We start from the raw sequence: 22,095 nt of genomic DNA, 5'->3' as shown, positions 1-22,095 counted from the left end.
GAAAATAAAAGGTTCCACTAAAAGCAGTTTAGAGGATACAGGTTGACATTATGGGTCAAGCATGAACCACGAGTTATATATGTATAATTAAGTTTTTTAACTGAGTAGCATGATGATGCAAGAACAGTAAATGCTTGTATTGCACCGTCATTACCAGCAGGTGGCAGTAAAGCCATACCTGACAGGGCACTTCAAATTAGCTCCTCCCAACTCCAGCTCAACAAACGGAAGGGTTGAGAATGCTTCACCGAGGTCCATAAATGGATGTTCATGTCAATTCTTTTCACTGTCACGTCACAGCTGTTAAATATTAACATCAAATGATTACAGAATGCTCAACAACATTTCAACGGTTTATTGCTTTGGCATTATCTTTTCACACTAGTTACATATAAACATATTTTACAATGGAAGGCATATGTGTCCAAGATTTGGCATGAACAACTTTGGCAACAAACTCAGCTTTAAACGTGTCTTAACAGTACCAAGTTGCGCATCTGTGACGATGCAGATAAGAGGTGAGATGATGTTGAAATTGGATGTGCAAGCCTGTATTTGCCTTTGCATTCTTGTAGTTCACATCCCAGAGCAACTAAACATCACTGGCACGCTTGTGATAACATGAAGGCACTTTTAAAACCACACTGTGACCATGGTCTCACAGAAACTTGATCTGGGACAAATCATCAGTCGTTTCTGACCAAACTGCAGCCTTGCTTTTGTTGAGCCCTTAAAGAACACAGCAGTTCTGTGACATTTGTTTTGTGCACTGTTACATCCTGGCTCTAACAAAGTGCTGACAAAAGTGCAGATTTACAGGGTGCTTAAAGGGCTAGAAGAATGTAGAATCCTTTGAAAGAATCACATGTGAAAAAGCGAATACAAAACATTTTGACAGATAAAACCATGTGCAGCTGGACAGCTGCTTACAGATTTACATGAATTACAGTACTTTCTGCCAGTGAAGTACCAGTGTGGAGACATTTACAGCAACGCAACCTCTTCCTGCTAGACATTTAGTATTTCTGTTGGGCAGATAATGATTCTTATTTTGAAAACTATAAATGTAACCTTTGTAAATAAGGAATGGTAGTGCGGCCTTTTTTCTCACACACTACAGGCATGTGCAGTGCACTAACACTTATTTTATTGCATGAGCAACCTTCCCTTAAGTCACATAAAAAATAAATGGAAATGGCCTGAGTGTGCACAGCTGAGGATAGCCTTAGACTCCATCTTTTGGTTTTGCAGGCTTTTAGCCATTGTTTACTGCTATTTCTAAGATTTCCGCTTTTTAACGCCAAGCCAAAAAAGTTACTAAGTGTAGCTTTAAATGTCATTTCGATCCACTGAAGGTAGCACTGAGGGAACTATTTCTATAGTTGTATTTTCCTTGCTTAAGTCCTTTAGAATCCATTCTGGGGTTGTTTGTCAGTACCTCCAGCAGTCACATCTCAAAGTGACGGTACATACTTTCCACATAGCTCAGGACCCTCTGCCAGTCAGGGCCGCCTGCTCTTAGCATCTCCTCTACTGTCTGTAAAAAAGAGTTTCAGCCATTTTAGGGTGTTAAAACAAACAGAGCCAACTTTGTGTGAGTGTTACAAAGAAGTGGATTTTACCAGAGATTGTGCAATTCCTACAGTCTCTCCTGTTTTGAATGCCAGACTGAGATTATCTCTCTACAAAAAAGAACAAATCAATAAGTTGAACACCATAGCTCACTTTCTCCAGTCCATAACAGTCAGTGTGCACAGTTTTTACCTTGTTCTCTGGACTAAGGGTGCTGTAAGGGATGTGAGAGGGGAGGTAGGTGTGATAGACAGCACAGAATGCGAGACCATCGGCCCAGCTGCTGCTGAAGTTGGTAATGTCAATATTCTGCACAAAAAGGAAAGGTGAGTTCCTGTGCTGTGCTGGAGATTTGCCTTTACTTGAGAAACATACACATCAAACGCATTTATAGCCTCAGTGTTTAAAACCAAATCATATGTAATCTAAATGGGTTTAGCCTTAGAAAAGCATGAACCTAAATCAGGATCAGGATCACCTTGTAGCCTTGGGTTCGGCTCTGACACCAGCGGAGCAGCGAGTTTCTCTTTGAGCCTCCATGGCGACGTAGCAGCAGGTTGAAACCATCCTGGGACCTGACAACATGATAAAAACAAAGTAAGAGTTACAAGTCGACCTTTTTGTACAGCGATACCAAAGAAACATCCGTAATACACAGTTGATTCAGACAGAGAGAATAACATAGTTTGCATGACAATTGCGGAAGGAGGCGTCCTCAATGTGGAGGTTTCATCCCACAAATTGGATGACAACAAGTTAAAAGATTTCAAAAGGATTCGAGTATGAGGATGGGCTCAGTAACACAGTGGTAGGGGTGTGTGTGTGTGTGTGTGTGTGTGTGTGTGTGTGTGTGTGTGTGTGGACTCACTTTGTGGTTGGCAACTCAGTGAGGGCAGAGTTGTACTTGTTTAAAGACTCCTCACGTTTTCCTGGAAAGGTAAGCAACAGTATGAGACACAAATAATGACTGAATTCCTTGTTTTATGTATCAGTCAATTGTTGGTTTTCTAAATGTCAGTGTTTCCCAAAGCCCAAGATTATCTTTAACCCTAAACCAAAATCTCCCAGTTTGTCTACATCACAGAGATATTTCTTTAACTAGCATAAAGGAGTGATAAAAATCAGTCATGTTAATATGAAAAAATAAAACGTTAAGAGGATGTGATCATGGTATTTTTATGTGTTTTTCTTCATTCAAATGAATTACTAAGTCAATAAAACTGCTGGAAATTAATTCAATAGCTCACAGCAAATCTTTTAATCAATTAACTTGTTTACTTATTTAATTTAATTGTCGAATTAATCACTTGGATCAGTAAGGTTTAGTTTCACCACAAATACAAACATGAACACACTAACAAACTTCTTTAAAGCAGCCCAGATTTATTAATGATTATAATCCTACTAAATTGGATGTAATTCAATTTAATTGGATTGTACTGAACTGGCTTGTTTGCAGTGGATTAGAATTTAACTTGTTTGCTTTCTCTTTAAAGTGCCCTGAGATTACCTTGGATAACCCAGAGACAGGATGATCCCAGCTGAAGGGGGTTGAACTACCAGAAGGCATTAAAGCAAATGTTCAGGACAGCTAAAAATACCCTGGGGTCCCACAGGCAAATGGCAACAAGGAAGTCGGCCACAACCAAATATCTACAAAAAGTAAGGTTCTAGAGAGTCTGCTGAGTGGGAAGAACAACGTCCAAGCCACCAACATTTATGCTTTGCCAGTTATCAGATACCCTGCTGGCATGAAACCTGGCTAAAGGAGGAGAAGCTGCTGGTATCAAAACAAGAAAATTCCTCACAATGCATGGAGGATTTCACTCCAATTCCAGCACCCTCAGGCTGTGCACTATGTGGCAGGAGGGAGGCTAGTGAGTGTCAAAGCCACTATCCAGGACAAAACAACAAAGATACTAAATAGATCAGGAAGATGGCCCCAGTGACGAAATGGTTATGTGCGTGCCTCAGACAGAGAAGGGGAGGAGGAAGAACCATCATGGAAGGGGAAGCCTCTGCATGGCATGTACCACTGACAAATTGAAAAAGTGACTGATATCGAGAAGTCCCATCCATTGCAGGAAAGGGCTGGTCTGAAAGACAGTACTAATCATAGCAGCTCAAGAACAGTCCCTAAGCACAAGAGAAATAGGGGTCAGGGTCAGCCACAATAGACAGGATCCATGGTGGAGGATGTGCAAAGAGGACAGTCCAGTACATGGTTGCAGAGTGTAAGATGCAGATGGGTAGAGTATTCATGGAACACCATGACCAAGTGGCAGGAATAGTGTACTGGAACTTCTGTGCCGAATATGGGTTGGAAGTCCCAAAGTCAAAGTGGGAGATGCCTCCAAAGGTGGTGCACAATAGCAGAGCAAATTCTTGTGGGACTTCCTGATCCAGACTGATAAACCGGAGGTTACTAATCAACAAACTGCTTGGCAAGTTCTTTCCTTTCACTCTCCATCAAACTCAATTTTTTTTCTTCTGGAAAAGGTTAATGACTAAAAACAGCCTTACGTGAGAGGTGAGACTGACCCAGCAGCAATGCTGAGGATCATAAGTTTCACAGTTTCAAAGGCCAGCGCAAGTCATCGATTTCAACCAACTGTCCCAGAACCCAGATTTTAAGTTCTGAGCTAATTTCTTCTGGCCAAAATGTCCAGAATATTGTTCATGAACAAGAACCCCACAGGCTCTGTGCTGTCTAAATCTGCTGTGTAAATAAATGCATGTTTCCATGATGTTCCCAAAACTCATAGTTCTTAAGAGTCTAAATAATATGCTGAACACAAGCTATCTTTTTTTTTCAAATTTAAGACATATGTCATTTTCCCTGCTTCTGTTGGTGTTTTTTTTAGTATTACCACCATCACCATGTGTAAAAACCTTGGTCCAGAGTGCAGAAAAAGCTCCTCCACTAACTGAAACATACCGTGACACACAATGCAACGGCATTTTGTAGAAAAATGACCTGACCTGTGTCATTGCTCGACTTGCTGTCTTGCCATTCCAGACTTCCGCGTGCTCTCAGTTGCCCCGAGTTCTTGAAAACAAAGAAACTATTTAAATGAAATTAGGTAACACAGCAAATCAAACTGATAACATGTATAAACCTTAACTGATCAACAACGTGAATAATTGTGCAAGATCTTCATCATGGGAAGGTATCTCACCTTGTTTGTGGGCCCAAGAGTTGAAGCAAAGTTGGACTGGGATGTTCCGTTGTGCAAGGTAAGGGAGTCTGAGGAGGCAGGTAATCTGGACAGGCTTCTGCAGCACAGTAAAAGACACGGATCAGATAAACCAGCTGCTTTTGTCCAGGACATTTGTTTCATTAAACTCTTGCTATAAATTTAACTACTCAAACTGTCCTCAGTTGGCCCAGTGTAGCTCTATGGGTCGAGTGCAACACATTCAAAAGAAACCACAACCACAGTCCTAACCAAACATGGTAATTGTTATCCATCTTTGCATGCCAGAGAAAAGAAATGGAGAAGCAAAACTGCTTTGTTTTGCAAAAACTGTCACAGTAAGGTCCCATCAATACAAAATGTGCTTTAGTAATGTGCTGCAGAAATGTTGTGTTATGTGTCTTTCCAGGCGAGTATAGGTTCTAAGTGTTTATCTCACCTTGACCTCTCTGTAGTTATCATCCTTCGTGTCTCACTGGATCGCACGTCTGTTCCCTCTCTGTCCTCATTGGTCACATTTCTCAAGTAACGCTTAGTCACACCTTTACAGTCTATTCTCGCATCCTCACTGCCAACACTCTTAATCACTTCACTCTGATTCTTACTTTCATCCTCTTCTCTTCCCAACCTGTACATAGCCCTTCCCCTGCCCCTCTCTGATCCCTCTTTTCTTTCAGTCTTCTTGGATTCTCCACTGGGCCTCTCTGGTTCCTGACAGGGAGCCTGGGTCTGGTCTTTAGCCTGGGTGAGAGTAGCCAGTCTTTGCCTGCTCTCCTTTAACTCTTCCTGCAGGGTGGCCAGCTGCATATCAGCCTCCTTCTGTCTCTGCTGGGCAGCTGCCAGCTCCCTCTCGATGTCTTTATGAGCTGATCTGAGTGCTGTCAGCTCTTCGTCTGCCTCAGCTCTCAGGCGGTCTGCCACTGAGACCGCCACCTGGAGGTCTGCCTGGAACTGCAACCATTCCTCCTTTTCCATCTGGAGGGGAAACAGCGGGTGTTTGTATTGACAGTACAAAGTCGATAAGAAAAAATAAATAAAGGCGCTATAGGGAGGAAAGTGAGACAGTTTACATTAATAACAACATTTAATATCACTTTAAAACATAGCACAACACATACCCCCTACACAAATCCACATAGGCAAGAAAGTAGAGAAAAGCTGAAATAAGAAAAAAGAGAAAAGCTGTGGGGAGGCTAGGATCAACATCAAAGGAGCATTTTATTCACAGAGCGGCACATTACTCGTCAAACTGTGGTAACGCAGTCAGACAAATCTCCTCACTTCATTTTAGCACTGCACCATCACTGTGGAAAACTCAACTAAAGCTTAATTTGCATCAAAGTTCCCTGTGTAGCATCAGTTAAAACTGGAACTAATTTTACTCTCTTTATCTACTACTCGGTGGCTTAATCTAGATTACACAATGTACTAGTTTACAATAATTTCTATTTTGGTAAATCTGCCTAATAACAAATTTAAATTACAAAACTAGTTACAAAAGACACAGCCATTACACATAGCACAGATGTAATGGAGAAAACACAAATATAAGCAACTATACTGTTAAAATATCTGAAATCCCAGACTACCAACGTGTTATCATTTGCAATTTAGCAAAATACAAAGTGCAGCTGAAGCTAATGGAAAAGTCAGTAGTTTAACATGTTATTCTTTTTCTTTGTTAGTATTTCTTAGGCTTATAAACCCTCTTCCGATTGGCAAGTTTCTTTTTTACTTGGAACAACAGAGCATTTTCTTAGATCCCTCATTGATGTTTGTGCAAAAGGCTCAACCATACATCTAGTTGCTGTAGTCTACTTTGACTGTCATTTTAGCTGCTCCCCTCTGGAAAATGCAGTTGCACAGAAGGTTACTAGTGTGTCATGTCACCAGATAAACCAGGTCCAAACCAAATAGAATAGAAAAAAAAATAGAAAAACACTTTACTCATCCCCCAGTGGGGGAAATTCAAATCCAAATTCAAATCTCTGATATCATGCAAAATACATAGTAGTTGACCTGGTGCTGATAGATCCAATCAGCATTTTGTAAACTTGTTCGGCAAGAGATGTTTATTAATGTGTTAAAAATAATCCAGCAAAAGCCTGACACAGGACCAGAGAGAGGTCCCATCAGAAATGGTCTCCATGGAAGGGTGGCTTTCAAAAAGCCATTCTTAAGGATGGGAAACAGGGAGAAAATGCTTTAAATATGCCAAATGACACAAGAAGTGGACTGAAAATCAGTGGCAACAGGTCTTAATGAACAACTGCTCCTCCCCAGAGCCCGGACCTCAACAATATTGAAGCAGTGTGGGATCATCTGAACAGAGAATGGAACAAAAGGCAGCCAACAGCCAAAGAAGAGCGTTGGGATGTCCTTCAAGAAGCCTGGAGAACTATTCCTGAAGACTGAAAAAATTAAAAGAAAGCTTGCCTAAAAGGGTTCAGGCTGTGTTGAAGAATAAAGGTGTCAAATATTGACTTTCAAGCTTGTTAGAATTGTACAAACAGTTTCAATAATCATTACACATCTTTCCCGTTTTTCTAGAAATTCATAAAGAAATGAAAAGCAGCACAAGTTTTTTTGCACAGTACTGTAATTTCCACAAAAATGTCATACATATTAATTATGACTAGAATATTTAAACGTACGCAGATTGCCAGAAGCAAACACAGCTGCCCCCACAAACTGACTACAATCAAATGAGCAATCAAATATCCATTTAACCACCACAAGCTGAACTGAACTGAACTGAGCAGCAAGCCTCGACAAGCTGAGAGGAGTGGAGCTGGGAGGTCACTTCCAATGAGGCATAACTGCAATGAATACCGAATCATAGGCAACAAATGTGCTTTTTTGTTAGTTTCTTTTTTAGGGGAAAAAAAAAACCCTAACCAAGATTACATTGTGAGACTGGCCTTGTGTCACCATCACTGTGACTTCGATCCAAAAACTTCTCTTCACATTTTATAAATGGGCTGCAGAGCTGGATAAGAATCTCACTCTGAAACAGTCTCACTTTTGTACCTTTGAGGATGAATGAAAAAGTTTCCACTTTTCATTCTGTCAGTATACTAGCCTTCAACATGTACTAACACTACCCCAAGACATCTAAAGAGGCACTCCAAACCATCAAAGCCAAGAGCTAAACGATAACAGACTGTTTCAAAATTTTAAGCAACCATTATCATAACAAGAGAAGAATGGAGATATGAAAAAAATGACAAGAGGAAGCAGAATAAAAGTAGTTTTAGTCACACACTGGTTCAGCATACAGACTGTGGAGCTATGTGAGCCAGAGAACTGTGATAGAGTGCTGAGAATGGAGGGGTAAGGAAGGTTGGTAATTAGATGAAGAATGGATGGAGATGTGGAGGAGGAGGCCATGTCTGAGCCAAGTTGCTCCCTCATCTGACCGGTGACTCAAGACCACAGCTGGAGCTGATTACACTGGATTCATGTGCACACACACAAAGACAGACACACACATCATATCATATTCCTTTCCTCTCTCCCATACATACATCCCTCCTATTCTTTTACCTCAATGCTAAACCACACACTCTGCCTGACAACATGAAATGAACAACAAAATGGTGGTTCCCGTTTGGAGTTTGGAGTCTAAGCTCTATATTAAGCAATCTTAAAAGACCCACTTGGTCTTGACCGATATTGTCTTCACAGAGTCTTTCTTATCTGAATGTGGATACTCCAACTGGAGCGTGTCTGCTTAAGGAAACAGGAAGGGGCGCTCCTCAGTTTACAGTGAGATAAGGGTGTGGATTGTCTGTTTTTACACACACACACTCAGTCCCTAAAGACCTGAACCCATGCCCCACTGCAGGGCCAGATGTGGTGTCCAGCCTTGACAGGCACACATACACTTTTCTGTCCTCTTGATGCACATCTGAAACCCTGACAGTTCCGGAGGAGGGGTCCAAGCACACTTGGAGATTGTGGACTCTGTGTGCATTGGTGTGAGTGTGTGTATATGTGTGTGTCGATGTGTTCCATCATCCAACATCTGTCCCTAGTTCACCTCCACACCCAGTCTTTCTAATACATACTTGGGGAAACATCCCAACTTCGTAATGGCTCTTCGGTTTTCCACAGCCTTTTCTGTGTATTCTACAAGAGGTTGAACACACATCTGCGCCTTTTAAAATTCATTTTACTCCATCCATAGCAGAAACACATTTTTACTAATCAAAATTGCCTAATTTCTGCCAAATGATGCACACAAAAGAACTTGGGAGAGCCTAAACGTTATTTTCTCTGAATATCTACTGTTAGATTATTAAGGAACTACCTCTGCAAAAGAAACCAAGCACCACATGCACATACTCCACCCCCCCCCCCACCCCCCCCCCCCCCCTGAATCCAGCTTGCGTGACCTCCAGGCACAGGCCTTTTAAAGCCTGGCTTGTAGGAGCAGTCTAGCGAGTAAAAAAGACAGCAGAGTGAACCTGGACATCATTCCTGAAAATCTCTGGCAGCATTCGCCTGGAACTGATTACAAAGCTCTGCTTTGAGATCAATTGGAGGGAACACAAATCTGACCAGCCATCCACACACCCAACTAGCCCCCATGAATGACTGTTTTCATTTTTGTTAGTTAAGACAATTGAAGACTGGACGTGCACATAAGCACTGACAGATGGTGCATTGATGTTAAAATGCAGAGGAAAAGTGAATAAAGGAAGAAAGGAGCATTTGGGAGGGTGGTAATGAAGGAAGATGAAGAAAGCATGTAGGAGAGGCTTGGCTGTGAGAATGTGACTGGAAGAATAATAGCTACTTGAATTACATGTAAAAAAGGTCAAGCAACAGGGTCAGGCCTACAGAAAAAAATGGCTCAGATAAAAGACGAGAAGGAGGGAATAAAGTGAGACAGTAGAAGTGAAGGGAAGATGCAGAGAGGAAGGGAGGATGAGATGGAGGGTGGCACAGCAGCAAAAGTCTTCTGTAAAAGTAAAGGCAATCAGCAGAGAGTGAGAAGAAAGATTAAGGCTTAAAAATGCATTTATATGAGTTTGTTAGTCTTCCTTCTAATGTGCGTGGCACTTAAAAACACATGGTTAGTCAATTAAGCTGCAGCCCTCAGCCTCCTCTACCTCACCGCACAGCACAAAACAAAACATGTTTTGTGTCCTGAACAGCCGAACGTGAACCCCCTCCTCCGTGCTGCAATTCCATTCTCCTAAGACCACAGAGCAGACCGAGAGGGTTCATAAAACTGAGCTCTGCTGGCTCATATCGCCCTACTGTGGGCCCATGTAAACATAGTATTAGGTTGCCCTGCATTTCCATAACACAGCTCCCTCGCAGCGCTGTACCACAGTCTGTCTGAGGTTAGCTGACCTGTGAAAGCATTATATTTCTATGTTCCTTATAAGGAGGTGGGAAAGTCTACAAGAGACTCAAGAAAGGATATGGTGCACCGAGACTGAATATAAAGTTGACATCACAGAGGTGTGGAGTACAGGAGGTAGAATTTGTGATGATCAAGTGCGTTGGATTTGTACTATGAAGTAAAATCTTAAAAACTAACAGATGCGAGGGAAGAACACAGCAGGTCATATTCCAGCTGTTGTAATATGTGGCAGGTCTAAAGGAAGCTGGGAGCCTCTGGCTACAATCATAAGGGAGGGTCAGGAATTGGAACAGGCGACTGACAGGAAATTACTAAAGAATATCCCCCTCATAAGAGCATGGAACACTTGAGCAAAACGACTGAAGAATTCTTGCAAAATTTTATTTCATTTTTATTGTGCTATTCAACTTGGGGTCAGTCCCAAATCGCTTGTAGAAACATCTTTTGCCCTGATATCCAAGGAAGAAATGTGACTTTCAAGTTGAAGCCTTCACTTCTTACTTAAGATGTGTTCTACTGATTCCAAAGACTATTTATTCTTTCAAAAGGAGACATAACAGTCAACACTATCTTACAGATGATGGTATCAATGATTTTTCTTCTTTGAGCCTCTGGAGAGAGGCAGAGAACAGGAAAAACCTTAATTAGGAAAGCTGCAGCTCCTAGGGGGGCAGAGCAGGGCCCATTCCATGATCTATTGTGATTGGCAGGAGTGTGACAGAATGTGTGTGTTGGTGTTATCTCCTGGCTGAGAGTTTATAAGCATTACACTGACTTCCTGTTTGCATATCTGACTTCCAAATTACATATTTACTGTATCAAACGTGTTGCCAAATAAATTAATTTTGAATCCTAAATCAGACTATTGATATGAAACTGTTCTTTTTAGAGAGAAGAAAACAACAAACTTTATTAAACTGAGACAACAATCTTCAAAAGTGAGTTCAGCCCCAATATAAACTTTTCACAATTCCTTTCTTCACAGAGGGATTTAAGGAATGGTCACGATCGTCAGTATTACAATTCGATGAGCACACAGATAAGAATTAGTAAAGAAAGCCATCGGGCACATCTTACCTGCAAAGTACTCTTCAAACTCTTCACTTCTGTCAGCAGAAGCTTCAGTATCTCTGAGGGAGGGATAAAGAAATGCCAGAAGACATCACATGCATATCAAGCACAAAAATGCCAAGGACATGAACTTGCCCTTCTTAAAAAAGTTCAACATTGGCCCACAATGAAAAGCTGAAGTACTCAAAAGTTCTGCTGGCCAGATATATTTTGCACCAGAAAACTTGATTAGTAGTAGTGGAAAGAATAGTCGCATTCTTGCCTGTTGTGTTTGGGGTCCCGTCTTGACTGGCAGTAATACCAAGTGTTGTCCTACACTCCTCCAAAAGGTCAACCAGCTCCTCACCATGGCTATCCCTTTCTTCATGACCTGGTGGCAGAGACTGACTCAGATCACTGATTCTTTCCTTCCAGTTCTGCCCCAAAGAGCTGGTGGGAGACGAGGCACTGGACTCCGTGGAAGGACACTTTATAGAGCTGACAGCCACACTCTTAACTTGGGAAACAGAAGTCCTTGGTTCAGAGTTTGGCGGACTCCCATTCCTCCCAAGAGAAGCTTCTCCTATGCCTGCTACAGTACTTCCTGTCTTCTTGTGCACTGAGCTAACTCCAGGACCAGCTGTGGAGCTGTCTGAGGTGACCGGTGGAGGAGGCCTCCAGACAGGAGGGGGAATGGGAGTGCTGGGAGTGACTGGGGTCCTTTGCTGGGATTTCTTCCCACTGGATATGACAGCTGGTGCTGAAGATGAGGATGAAGCTGGGACTGCAGGAGAAGATTGAAGTTTGGGAACACTAGACATGAAACCAGTCCCATCACTCTGTGGAGAAGAAGGTGGAGTGTGGAAACTCTCCCCACAGGCTGCTAGGGAAAAAAAAGTAAATCAACAGGTTATAGCTTGTAGATAGCTTTTTAGTTGTTTCTCTTTCCTTCAGTTTTTATGTGCATGTAAAATGTCTGCAAAGTTGCAGAACTCAGTACACAGGGAATTACTCTTTATCTCAGAGAACTCTCCTTCCAAAAGTCCTGAAATGCCTCATCGGCAGTCCAAGATTTATCATCAGAAAACGCATGCATTATCCCAACAAGACTGCAAGTTTGGACTTTCTCAAACATAGAATGAGCAGCTCCCCCAAAATATAATTCTAAAGCTACCTATGAGTACAAGATTGGCTTTTTAAATTCATATTGAAACTGAAAGACTGCCTCCAAAAACAACCTGAATTCCCCAAAAATTGGGATATTGTGTGAAGTATAAAGTAAAACAGAATCTGATGACTAACAAATCTCATAAGCCGACATCCTATTTACAACAGAACATCAAAAACATATTAAAAGTTTAAAATGAGACATGTCTAATATTTCATGAAAAACATTTGCACATCTTGAATTTGGTGGCAGCAACACGTATCAAAGAAGTTTGGACAGGATCATGCTGACCACTGTGTAGCAAGTCCTCTTCTTACAACAACATTCTGTAGACTTCTGGGAACTGAGGAGACAAGTTGCTGGACCTTTTTGAGAGGAATGTTATCCCATTCTTGTCTGATATAGGATTCCAGATGCCTTAACAGTCACTGGGTCTGGGAGCACGAGCCAGTATATTTCTAGTGCCGGTCCCAAGCTTGGATAAATGGTGAGGTTTGTGTCAGGAAGGGCATCCGGTGTAAAGCATGTGCCAAATCGATGATGCAAGATCAACTCTCTGTGGCGACCCATGATGAAGGGAGAAGCCGAAAGAAGATTCTATATTTCTCATATTATCTTATCTATAGAAGTATTTACCTCTCTGTCATATCGCTGTGTCCCCTCATTTGCATACAGAAGCAGAAATGCATACACAAATGCAAAAACAGAGACAGGGAAAATGTAAAAAGGAAACAAGGAAATAAATGGGCTTGGGGAAATAAACAGGGAAGAAAATGCAAGGAGGAAATGACAGGGAAGTAGATAAATTGATAAACAATATATAATTTAGAAAATGTAAGGTTTAAAATCAAATAATTTGTCATTTAATTGTAGAGTGGATATAAATCTATTCTTTAGCCATTGATATACTTTTGTATTTATTTTGGATTATGGCAGTTTCAGTCCTCCATATTGTAGGCTTTAGAACTGAGTGCTAATAGTAAGCCGAATGATCCCTCTTCTTCTCTTTAGTCTGGAAGATGCAGTGTCCATGATTCCCAAAAAAAGAACCTCAAATTTCAATTAACTGACTGGAAAACAGTTTTCCAGTTTGCCTCAGTTAATTTTAAATCATCTCTGGCCCAGCAAAGGTGGTCGCGCTTCTATGTTCACAGACATGTTCATTTCCGGAAGCGTTCCTGAGCCTATGCACTGGTCACCAGTCACTGGTCTGGCATGTTGACACTGAAAGCACCGCTCAGTGAGATGGTCAGGACGCCGCACTCACTGACCAGCAAAAACACCAAGGTCAAACCCGTAAAGATGAATGCTGCTACACGGACATTCCTCTTGGACTGGTCATCCATTATGTTCCTGCTAAACTCATTTTCCAAATTCAGGAACACGCACATACACACAAAGCCCTAATGTTTCCCAAACAGAGACATACTTTCAGCAGTGGGCAATCAATACATTTCCAAATCTACAACAACACAAGTGATATAAACTTTTTTGGGCTCAGCATTCCTTGCCCAGCACAGCATGGCAACAATAATAACTTTAGAAGCTATGGGAACTAAAAGGCAAAATGTCTCGTTCGTTCGTTTCTTTCTTCCTTTCTTTTCCTTGTTTGGACAAAAGCAGCACTGCTAGCAAAGCTAGGATTTTTTTTTTGTTTAAGTGATGTAAGAGTGAACATTTGCAAAGTTATGCACCACCTGCTGCAAGGCCAAAATTACAGAGTGACAGGATGGTCTAATAATGCTCTAATGCCACCCCTGCTTCATATTCTCCATTCCATACCTTAATGTGCTCTTTCAACCATGTGCATCGGTGGCAAGACTGAATGAATGAGAGAGACTATATGCGTGTTTTAACCAAGGTCTGTGTGAGAGTGTGTGTGTATGTATGTCAGATAACATTAGGCCTCCTATGATTAATCTGCTGCCCTTGTGCCGAGCTGGGGAATTCTGCCGATTCATCACAGCTGGCCCGGCGGGGCCAGAACGAATCACACAGGGACGCGAGGAGAATGACCACTCACTGAGCAACACACAGGAGGGCTGCCAAGATTCCTGCAGCCACACACACAGCTTTTCCACTTGTTTCTCCCTTTGTTGCCTTCAGTTTCATGATTACTTCTAATCCACCCACTCTTTTCAGGGAATTCTTGTGTTTTCTTTTTTTCTATCTTTCTTCCTCTTGTTCTCCCCACAACACTGCTACTTCTATCCTTCTACATGAAATCAATCTTCAAAAGCCATCTGTGCAAATATCCATTAAATCCATTACATTACATATGCTCAGTAGAGAAGAAGCAAGGGAGGTGATCTGCTCAGAAATGATAACAACAATAATACAATATTAGACTTACTATGCGTTTGTGTTGACCTACCTGTGGCTCCATGGCTGTCCTTGCCGGAGAAGTTGCCCATGCTGCAGTAATAGAGTCTGGACCTATGATGCGGCCCTGCAGGTGCTTGTTGCACTTACAATCACTGGAGGTGACCTATACACGCGCACAGATACAGGCACAGGACATCCAGTAAGTTGATGGGTGAAGTCATGCACTGCTATACAGATGAGAAATAATTCAGTGAACACAGCTCTCAAAACCAACGTGAGTCCTAACAGTGAGTTGAGAGTGGGGCTCGTGCTGATGCTTATTTACATGGTAATAAAATCAGTCTCTTTACATATTGAGGCTAAATCACATCGGTGAGGTCAGCAGCTGAGCCAGGACACTTTTGTGTGATCACAGCAAAAAACAAAAGTGCTTATGAGTGAGTATTGATTGTTCACAAGTGCAAAAAATAACCGAAGCAGCAATCCACGCGATCAAGGACGACATAACTTATCCAAACTGACAACATGACGAACGGTCTTAATCTTTGACAAGCTCAATAAAGTCTTACAACTAAGATAAGAGAAACTAAAACGCATACCTTTAGTTTGAAAAAACAAAACAAAAACAAAAGCTGATACAAACCTTTTAAAAGCGGACAAATAGTTCCCAACTTCTTCAGATCTGCGTTTCATGAACCTTCTCGCTCTCCTTCTTTTCCCAGCTTTGCTTTCTTCACCGCAGCTCAGCCAGACGCACAGCCGTGCCCAGTCTTCGCAAAGGAGCGGCTCCGGCAGCAAAGAAATGCAGCTGCAGTTCAGACTGAATAAAGTTTAATCCAAGCAACATTTTGCTCCTGAAAGCATACTGTTTAGAAGACGAAGCCTGTTTTTAGTCCACACTATAAAGGAAAGGGAACACTGAACATGGATGACCGAGGGCACCGACTTTCCTGGATGCGTCCACTGGAGGGCACAGTAAGTCTGTTAAAGAAAAACCTGTTGCCCCAGGGCTGTGTGTGACCCGCCCTCAGTTCTCTCTTGACTCAGTTAAATGTATATTTCTACACTTTAAATCTCTACTCACACTAACCCATTGTTAGACCCATTGTCTAAGCATGTAACTCAGTGATGTCTTATTCTAATAATCGCATTAAGTAGTAATGTTAATTTGTAAGTTAATAATTTGATTTTGGGGTCCTCTAGAAATGGTTTACAATAATTGATAAAAGAAGGCCTTCACAAAAGGGCTGTTACCAAGAATATGTACAAAGTCACTATACAAAGACATTTTAATAAATCTTATAGGTCAAAGTGCCTTTGGCAGTAATAATTGCTGTTCAGGGACTTTTCAGATGTGATTGTTTTCTGTATATTTTGTTGAATTCTATATGAAAATGTTTCAGGATCAATAAAGAAAATTGAGCATTTCCCAAAAATTATCAAATGTTTCAAATTCATAACCAACATGTTTTCAACTTATCATATCAAATCTCAGGTCAGACATCTATTGGTTCATCTATTATATCTGAACAGGTAGAAGGTCTGATCTGATGTTGATCCCTCACGTCCTTCCACTGAGAAATTCTATTGTCATGGAAGTAACAAACATGATATGCAATTAGTTTGACGTAAAGTGTTTATTTTTTTTGTACAAAAAAAAAGAGAAAAACTTTATTTCATAGGTGTGCGGGATAATTGACCCACAGCTGCGACTAAAGTGCAACAGCAGAGCAGTATGTTTTCAAAATACTTTTATTAAATACATCTTTTCCAACATGGTCTAATTAAATATGAATCCTACAGCAGACAGAACAAACTTGTACTTTAATGAACACAGCTGACATAATGTTTGCAGAACTACTCAGACAGTAACAGATGAGCACTGATGTGTGACACCCAACATCCCCTGCATTTTCATTCCAGCAGCAAAAGTTTTCAGATATTCTTATTTTTCAGGGCTCTATTGTGGCAGTCTTCCCTCGTAAACTGCACAATGCTGATTGAAGGTTTACTGCAGAGAGGAGACAAGCTCTCCTCCCTCACACTCTGATTGAGATCAATAGGTTTCCAGAGTGCTTGGTGCTCAATGTGCACCACTGCAGTATGGAGAGAATCCATCAAAACCAGTCAGGTGCATTACACAGCCTCCAGCCCATAACCACATTGATTTCAGAACTCCAAAGCCTGAACATCACTACCGACTGTAGTTTGGAGCAGGGATGACAAATATGTCAGACTTGGAAGTTGGAACAGGTGAAAACCATGTTGCGTCAGACATGTTTGTGCACCAGAGCTAAATCTGTATTTTTTTTGTTCTCATTTGTTCCCATTACAACCCCATTATGAAATTGTTTAGAGGTGTTGGTCAGTGTACAGTATAAGGTGACCAATTGTTCAGCATTTGATGCCAGTTGGAGCCATTAGCTCCCTCTGCTGAGTGGATTATGACCATTTTGTAGGTGACCTGCTGTGCGAGCGTTCTGCAGGGCCTCTGTCGGGGCTCTAAAATTCCCAACCTGCTAAAACTCGCAGCTTGTCCAATTTGGCTGACAGACGAGGCTGGCTCTTTAGCTGTGAAAAAGGAGATTACAAGGTCTGGCTGACCTCTACCTGATAAAACTCTCAACTTTCTCACCATCTTTTTCACAACACTGCAGAAAGCCAAGGAACTCCTCCCTCTCCTTTTAATGGCTTGTGTCATCAGTATATGTGATACATCTCCACATATCTATCAACTCAACTATGTCAAGACAGTGTAATCCTGTGCAATCCATAAGGCACAGTGTGCGTTCTCAACCACGCTCAGTGCCTCGCCAAATCTCAAGTCCCCTTTCACTGCTTCATTTTTGGTGCAGACATGAATGAAAACACCAACCCTATAATCTACTCTATAAATCCATGTATGACTGTGAGATGAATGGTGGATACCGCAGGGTGAACAGCACAACGTTTGGATGCACAGGAGCTGTCTGCTTCTCAAGGGTCCTTGTCTCTCTAATGCCAGATTACGTATTAATGAGTGTGTCTGTGCCAGGATTGATTTTGCACCAGGGTTAATCCCCACTGAGGACACAGGTTTATCCTGGTGGAATCATCACTCAACCTTGCCCGACTGTCTCCTACAGCGTCTTACACGCCCAAATTAGGACTCATAATCCAACAAGGTGTAGTTGTGAAAACATTGTCTGCAGACTCATACTAAGGAAAAATGCCAAATTACTTCCTTTCAATAAAAGTGCTGTTTTGGATTAAGACTTCAATGTGTATCACTTGATGGACGACCAGTGAAAGCTGAAACAACATAGTTGATTGATGTCACCTGCTCCTCCTCAGAGGAAATCAGTTGAAGCCATGGGCATGGATGGGCTGCTCAAGCACTTACATGTGGCTTTTTGCCTGGAAAAGGATAGAAGGGGGGGTCACAGAGAGATCGCTGCCAACCATCTGTGTACAGAGGGGCACTGCCAAGAGTCTGTCCCTTTTTAAACCAGGGTTTGAGAAGACACACAATGTCTCCAAATTAAACATGCAAGCTTGTTTAAGCCACAATCAGCAACAGTCTTTGGGAAGTTCCAGCAATAGTTACATACTCATCCAGACACTCTTATTGTTTAGTGCTCTATCCATGCTTTTAAAGCTATTGTAGTGAATGAGCTACACAATCAAGAAGAAAGTAAACTATTCTTACTGAATATGTATTGCACTGGTCAGAGAATTCCATATTACTACAATTCCCAGTTTTCTGTCTACGTATAGGTTAAGTCAGGTATCCACACTTGCTCGTCTTCAGAGAGCACATGGGCCACATCGCTGCAATGGGCCAGCATAGCTACAATCTTAGACGCGCGAAAGTGTAGCTACTTGAGCTCAACTTATGATGCTTGCCCATCTATATCCAGTATATGATCACAGGTTATTTCAAAGGAACTTTCTGGCCCACAAAGGAGAGAGGTGGGATCTCCTGATAAGCAGCAGCCCGGCGAGTAACATCCAAGACGGGGGTCCGATATGCTGCTGTGCCCATGCTGCTGGCATCAGTGTGGGTGCCAACCCGGTGCAGCACACGGGCTGAGGGCCGGTGGTGGAGGGCCAGCTGCCTGGAGCTGTAGCCACACATCCCGATCCCCACAGCCCCCAGCAGCATAGCCATACCAGGCATGGTCTTCTCAGCTTGAGGTGTCACAGGCATATTATGGTAGGCTTGGGTCTGAAAAGAGAGAAAAGTTAGAGCTGGCTGCATCAAATAAGTAATATTACTTGAGCATGAGCATGATATGCTCATCTCCACTGCTGCTCCATCTGACCCTCCCACCAATTCTGTAGAGATTAAAAACCCATCTTTTCTCATTTACTAAACTGTGGTCGGCATCTTTTGACAAACAAAAACCTCATCTATTTGCGACATGGACAATTTCCTCTATGGGGCTCTTGACAATTATGAAGAACATAGAGGAGCAAATAATGGAGGCTTCATAGTTTCTAATGGAGCCATGTCATAGTCTTTTAAGAGGCCATTATTGTTGCTCACTCATCCACTTCCCATTTCTACATACAATGCAATGGACAGTCACAGTCTCCATTGTTAGTGATAAACACGACTACTACTGAGCTAAAATATAAACAATTCAATAGTCACCGGGACAGCAACCTGGAAATATCTCCTAATTGTGGTTTGTGAGTATATAATAAGATAGTTGTGTATTTCATCATCTTGTTATGAACGCATTTGTTGAGACAATGGACTGGACTGCATTTTGGCAGCATTAGGCTTGGTGAAAGAATTTTGATGCACTGTTTGAGCTGTCTCTTTTAATAAAACTGAGCATATCTCTAAAACCAAAGCCTTGCAAACACTTTAACATGTCAAGTCTTCAAAGTGATCTCTTCTGACACTTTATTCTAGCTCATAAGTTGTGATAGAGATGGAGAATGGTAAAAACACTACAATCTACACATCAAATCCAAAACATCTGGCAGGTTTTCTCCTTTTTTATTTATTATTCTTAATTTAAAAATTAAAAACAAGTGTCCTGGTGAAGATAAAATGCTCTCTATGGAGTCTTTTAGTCTCAGGAGCATTGGTGTCACTTGGAAAATAATCTCAAGACTCAAGCACAGAGATTTCCATATTTTATTAATGCTCAATTTGACAGAATAATTAAACTCTGAATCTACAAAGCTTTACACTCACCTGCAGCAGCCTGATGTAACCAGGCGTAAGTCTTGGGAGTCTGAAAAACATTTTGGAGCCCTCCACGATGATCTTGTGGTGAAATATGAGTTCAAAGGCCAGATGACACTTGGCTGTTTAACTCAAGCTCCTCTCCCTGGTGTCCCAGGACGGGAAACCCACTGAAAGAGGGTCTGTCTGGGTGTGAGTGTCGACTCTCCAACCTGTGCTCAGCTCTCTGATTCAGGACTGTCTGGTCAACCCTTATATTGCCTCCTTCCAGTGTTTACATAATAGGAAGGCTGCAGGAGGTGTAACTAAGGGGATTACAGGAGCTGGCACACAGGGAGGGAGATGTCAGTATAAACAGAAGGAAGACTTTGGGTTGGATGGAAGCATAGGGTTAGATCATACTTTGATGTCAAGGGATACCAACCTTTAAGGGAATTGTGTTGAAATGACGTAGATGATGTATTATCATGTCGTCTCAGGTCATCTATATCCACAGCTGTGTTGTATGCGATTGCCGCTTCTTGTGCTTGTTTTTGTTTGTTTGTGTGTTTGTTTTTTCTCTGCTTGTCTGCTTTCAGGTGCTCCTGGTGGCTCTAAGGCTGGATTCCCCTCAGAGGCCATGGATTGTTGTCTGTTTGTTTTTTTACAGGTGTAGCAGCTGGTTGTCTGGTTTTTGTTTCTATTTTTGTTCTGTTTCCTCTTCTTTCCTCTTCTTCTTTCCTTGTCCCCCGGTCCGGTTCAGTTCTATTACATGTTATATATTGTAAACAGAAATAAATAGATGGGCATCAAGGGGAGCTTTACATTTATAAAACTTCCCTTGGCAAAGCAAATCTGTTTGGCATCAAAGGTATTCAGACTACAATTCTGCTGCCATAATGCTGGACAGGACAAGGGGAAAAAAATAAATAATAATAAAAAAATAAATAAACAAAAAAAAAAAAAAAAAAGAAATGACGTAGAATTGTTTCACATTCTACAGCTTAAGGCTATAAGGTTGCATATTTCCATCCTTTTCTTACTGTTTCAAGGAGGTTTAATACAAAAACAAAGTGTGCCATGATGACTAATTCAGGTCCACATCAGAATCAAATGTGAAAGATTTCCATTTGACTCACTAGAATCCCCCCCCCCGCCATGTCAGCAAATTTCTTCAAGCTTTATTATCCCTCCTGGCCTCAGGGTCCTTGGCCAAGTGAGGTCTCATGATGAGGTAGCTGGGTTGCTGCGCTGAATGTCCCTCACAGTAGACGGGACGGATTCTCTACAGTGATGGCAGGCAGTGATGACCTCTTCTAATCGCTGTTCACAGGGTGCAATTTTGCTTCTAAACTCATGCATCAATGAGTAAACTCAAAGTCCTGCAATTATGCTGCAATGCTTAGTTGGTACTGTAACTTATGATGCCCAGGGGCTTTTATTTAAAAGAAGAAAGCATATCACATTTAAAGAACTGTATGGGAGAGATCAAATCACCAATGAATGCTCTGCTATAAAATGTAAAACAGGCAAACGTGAAGGCTACCCATCTATACTTAATTGAGACATTCCCCTAACAGCCACAAATGTGGACATGATGACAGATAAATAGTGAGATGTATTGTCTGGGAACTAGAAATATCCACAATAACATTTTTGCCACCTCTACAGAAGTGGAGACATTTCCCTGGCTACAGTTTTTGAACTTCAACATGCTTTCACCAGTACAGGAAATGACATGGATCACCAAAAAGTTCCAATTCATGCTCTTGGCATGCTGGATATCTGTCCTTATCCAGCATTCCACATCAACCCAACCAGGGATTTCCCTCCAATATATTTCAGGTTTGTTCTTTATTTTTTTTGGGAGGGATGAATTTATATGACAGAGCGATTGTATAAGAGTCATGTGGAGAAAAGGGTGTCATACCAGAGGAAATTTTACAGCGAGTGAGTCAGATTCACAAATTTCACCCAAATTAAATTGGAAGTGTAGGAGTTAAAAAAGTCAACTTACTTCCTTAAGTAGACAGAAATGTCCTTGACCTATATGACTCAGGTCAGTTTGTTGTATTTGGTTTTTTTTCCTGTACTATTTACAAAAGTAAATTTACAAAAGTAAATAGTACAGTAAGTTCTCCACACCCTGATTTTTAAAATCCAAACTGGCCTTTGAGACGCTTTAGAATGAAAATGTCAAATTTAGCTTTTATAAAAAGAAAATGAAAAGAAAAAAAATACACTT

General features: G+C 41.5%; 3 protein-coding genes across 3 annotated transcripts; all 3 read right to left on the bottom strand.

The window, feature by feature from the left end:
• Nucleotides 1-340: 340 nt before the first annotated feature.
• LOC140270173 (uncharacterized) lies at nt 341-11,407 on the bottom strand. The gene is made up of 9 exons (XM_072365273.1): nt 11,224-11,407; nt 5,209-5,744; nt 4,752-4,848; nt 4,555-4,621; nt 2,441-2,501; nt 2,051-2,147; nt 1,765-1,881; nt 1,623-1,682; nt 341-1,537 (listed from the first exon to the last, which is right to left on the bottom strand). Exons 2-9 carry the CDS (start codon nt 5,742-5,744, stop codon nt 1,448-1,450), a joined length of 1,125 nt encoding a protein of 374 aa, XP_072221374.1. The 5' UTR covers nt 11,224-11,407; the 3' UTR covers nt 341-1,447.
• Nucleotides 9,851-15,636, bottom strand: LOC140269832 (uncharacterized). The gene is made up of 5 exons (XM_072364812.1): nt 15,333-15,636; nt 14,739-14,852; nt 11,383-12,079; nt 11,224-11,276; nt 9,851-9,972 (listed from the first exon to the last, which is right to left on the bottom strand). The coding sequence occupies exons 2-5, from the start codon at nt 14,776-14,778 to the stop codon at nt 9,851-9,853; spliced, it is 912 nt and encodes a 303-aa protein (XP_072220913.1). The 5' UTR covers nt 14,779-14,852; nt 15,333-15,636.
• Nucleotides 15,637-16,368: 732 nt separating this feature from the next.
• On the bottom strand, nt 16,369-20,178 carry LOC140270684 (uncharacterized). Its single transcript, XM_072365882.1, has 2 exons — nt 19,881-20,178; nt 16,369-18,896 (listed from the first exon to the last, which is right to left on the bottom strand). Exons 1-2 carry the CDS (start codon nt 19,929-19,931, stop codon nt 18,603-18,605), a joined length of 345 nt encoding a protein of 114 aa, XP_072221983.1. The 5' UTR covers nt 19,932-20,178; the 3' UTR covers nt 16,369-18,602.
• Between the last annotated feature and the right edge of the window lie 1,917 nt (nt 20,179-22,095).

This window comes from Leuresthes tenuis, unplaced genomic scaffold (assembly GCF_036924035.1).
Source record: "Leuresthes tenuis unplaced genomic scaffold, fLeuTen1.0.hap1 SCAF_15, whole genome shotgun sequence".
In the NCBI taxonomy this organism is placed as follows: domain Eukaryota; kingdom Metazoa; phylum Chordata; class Actinopteri; order Atheriniformes; family Atherinopsidae; genus Leuresthes; species Leuresthes tenuis.
The sequence above is the reverse complement of the archived record's forward strand: the minus strand, read 5'-3'. Positions and strand labels throughout refer to the sequence as shown.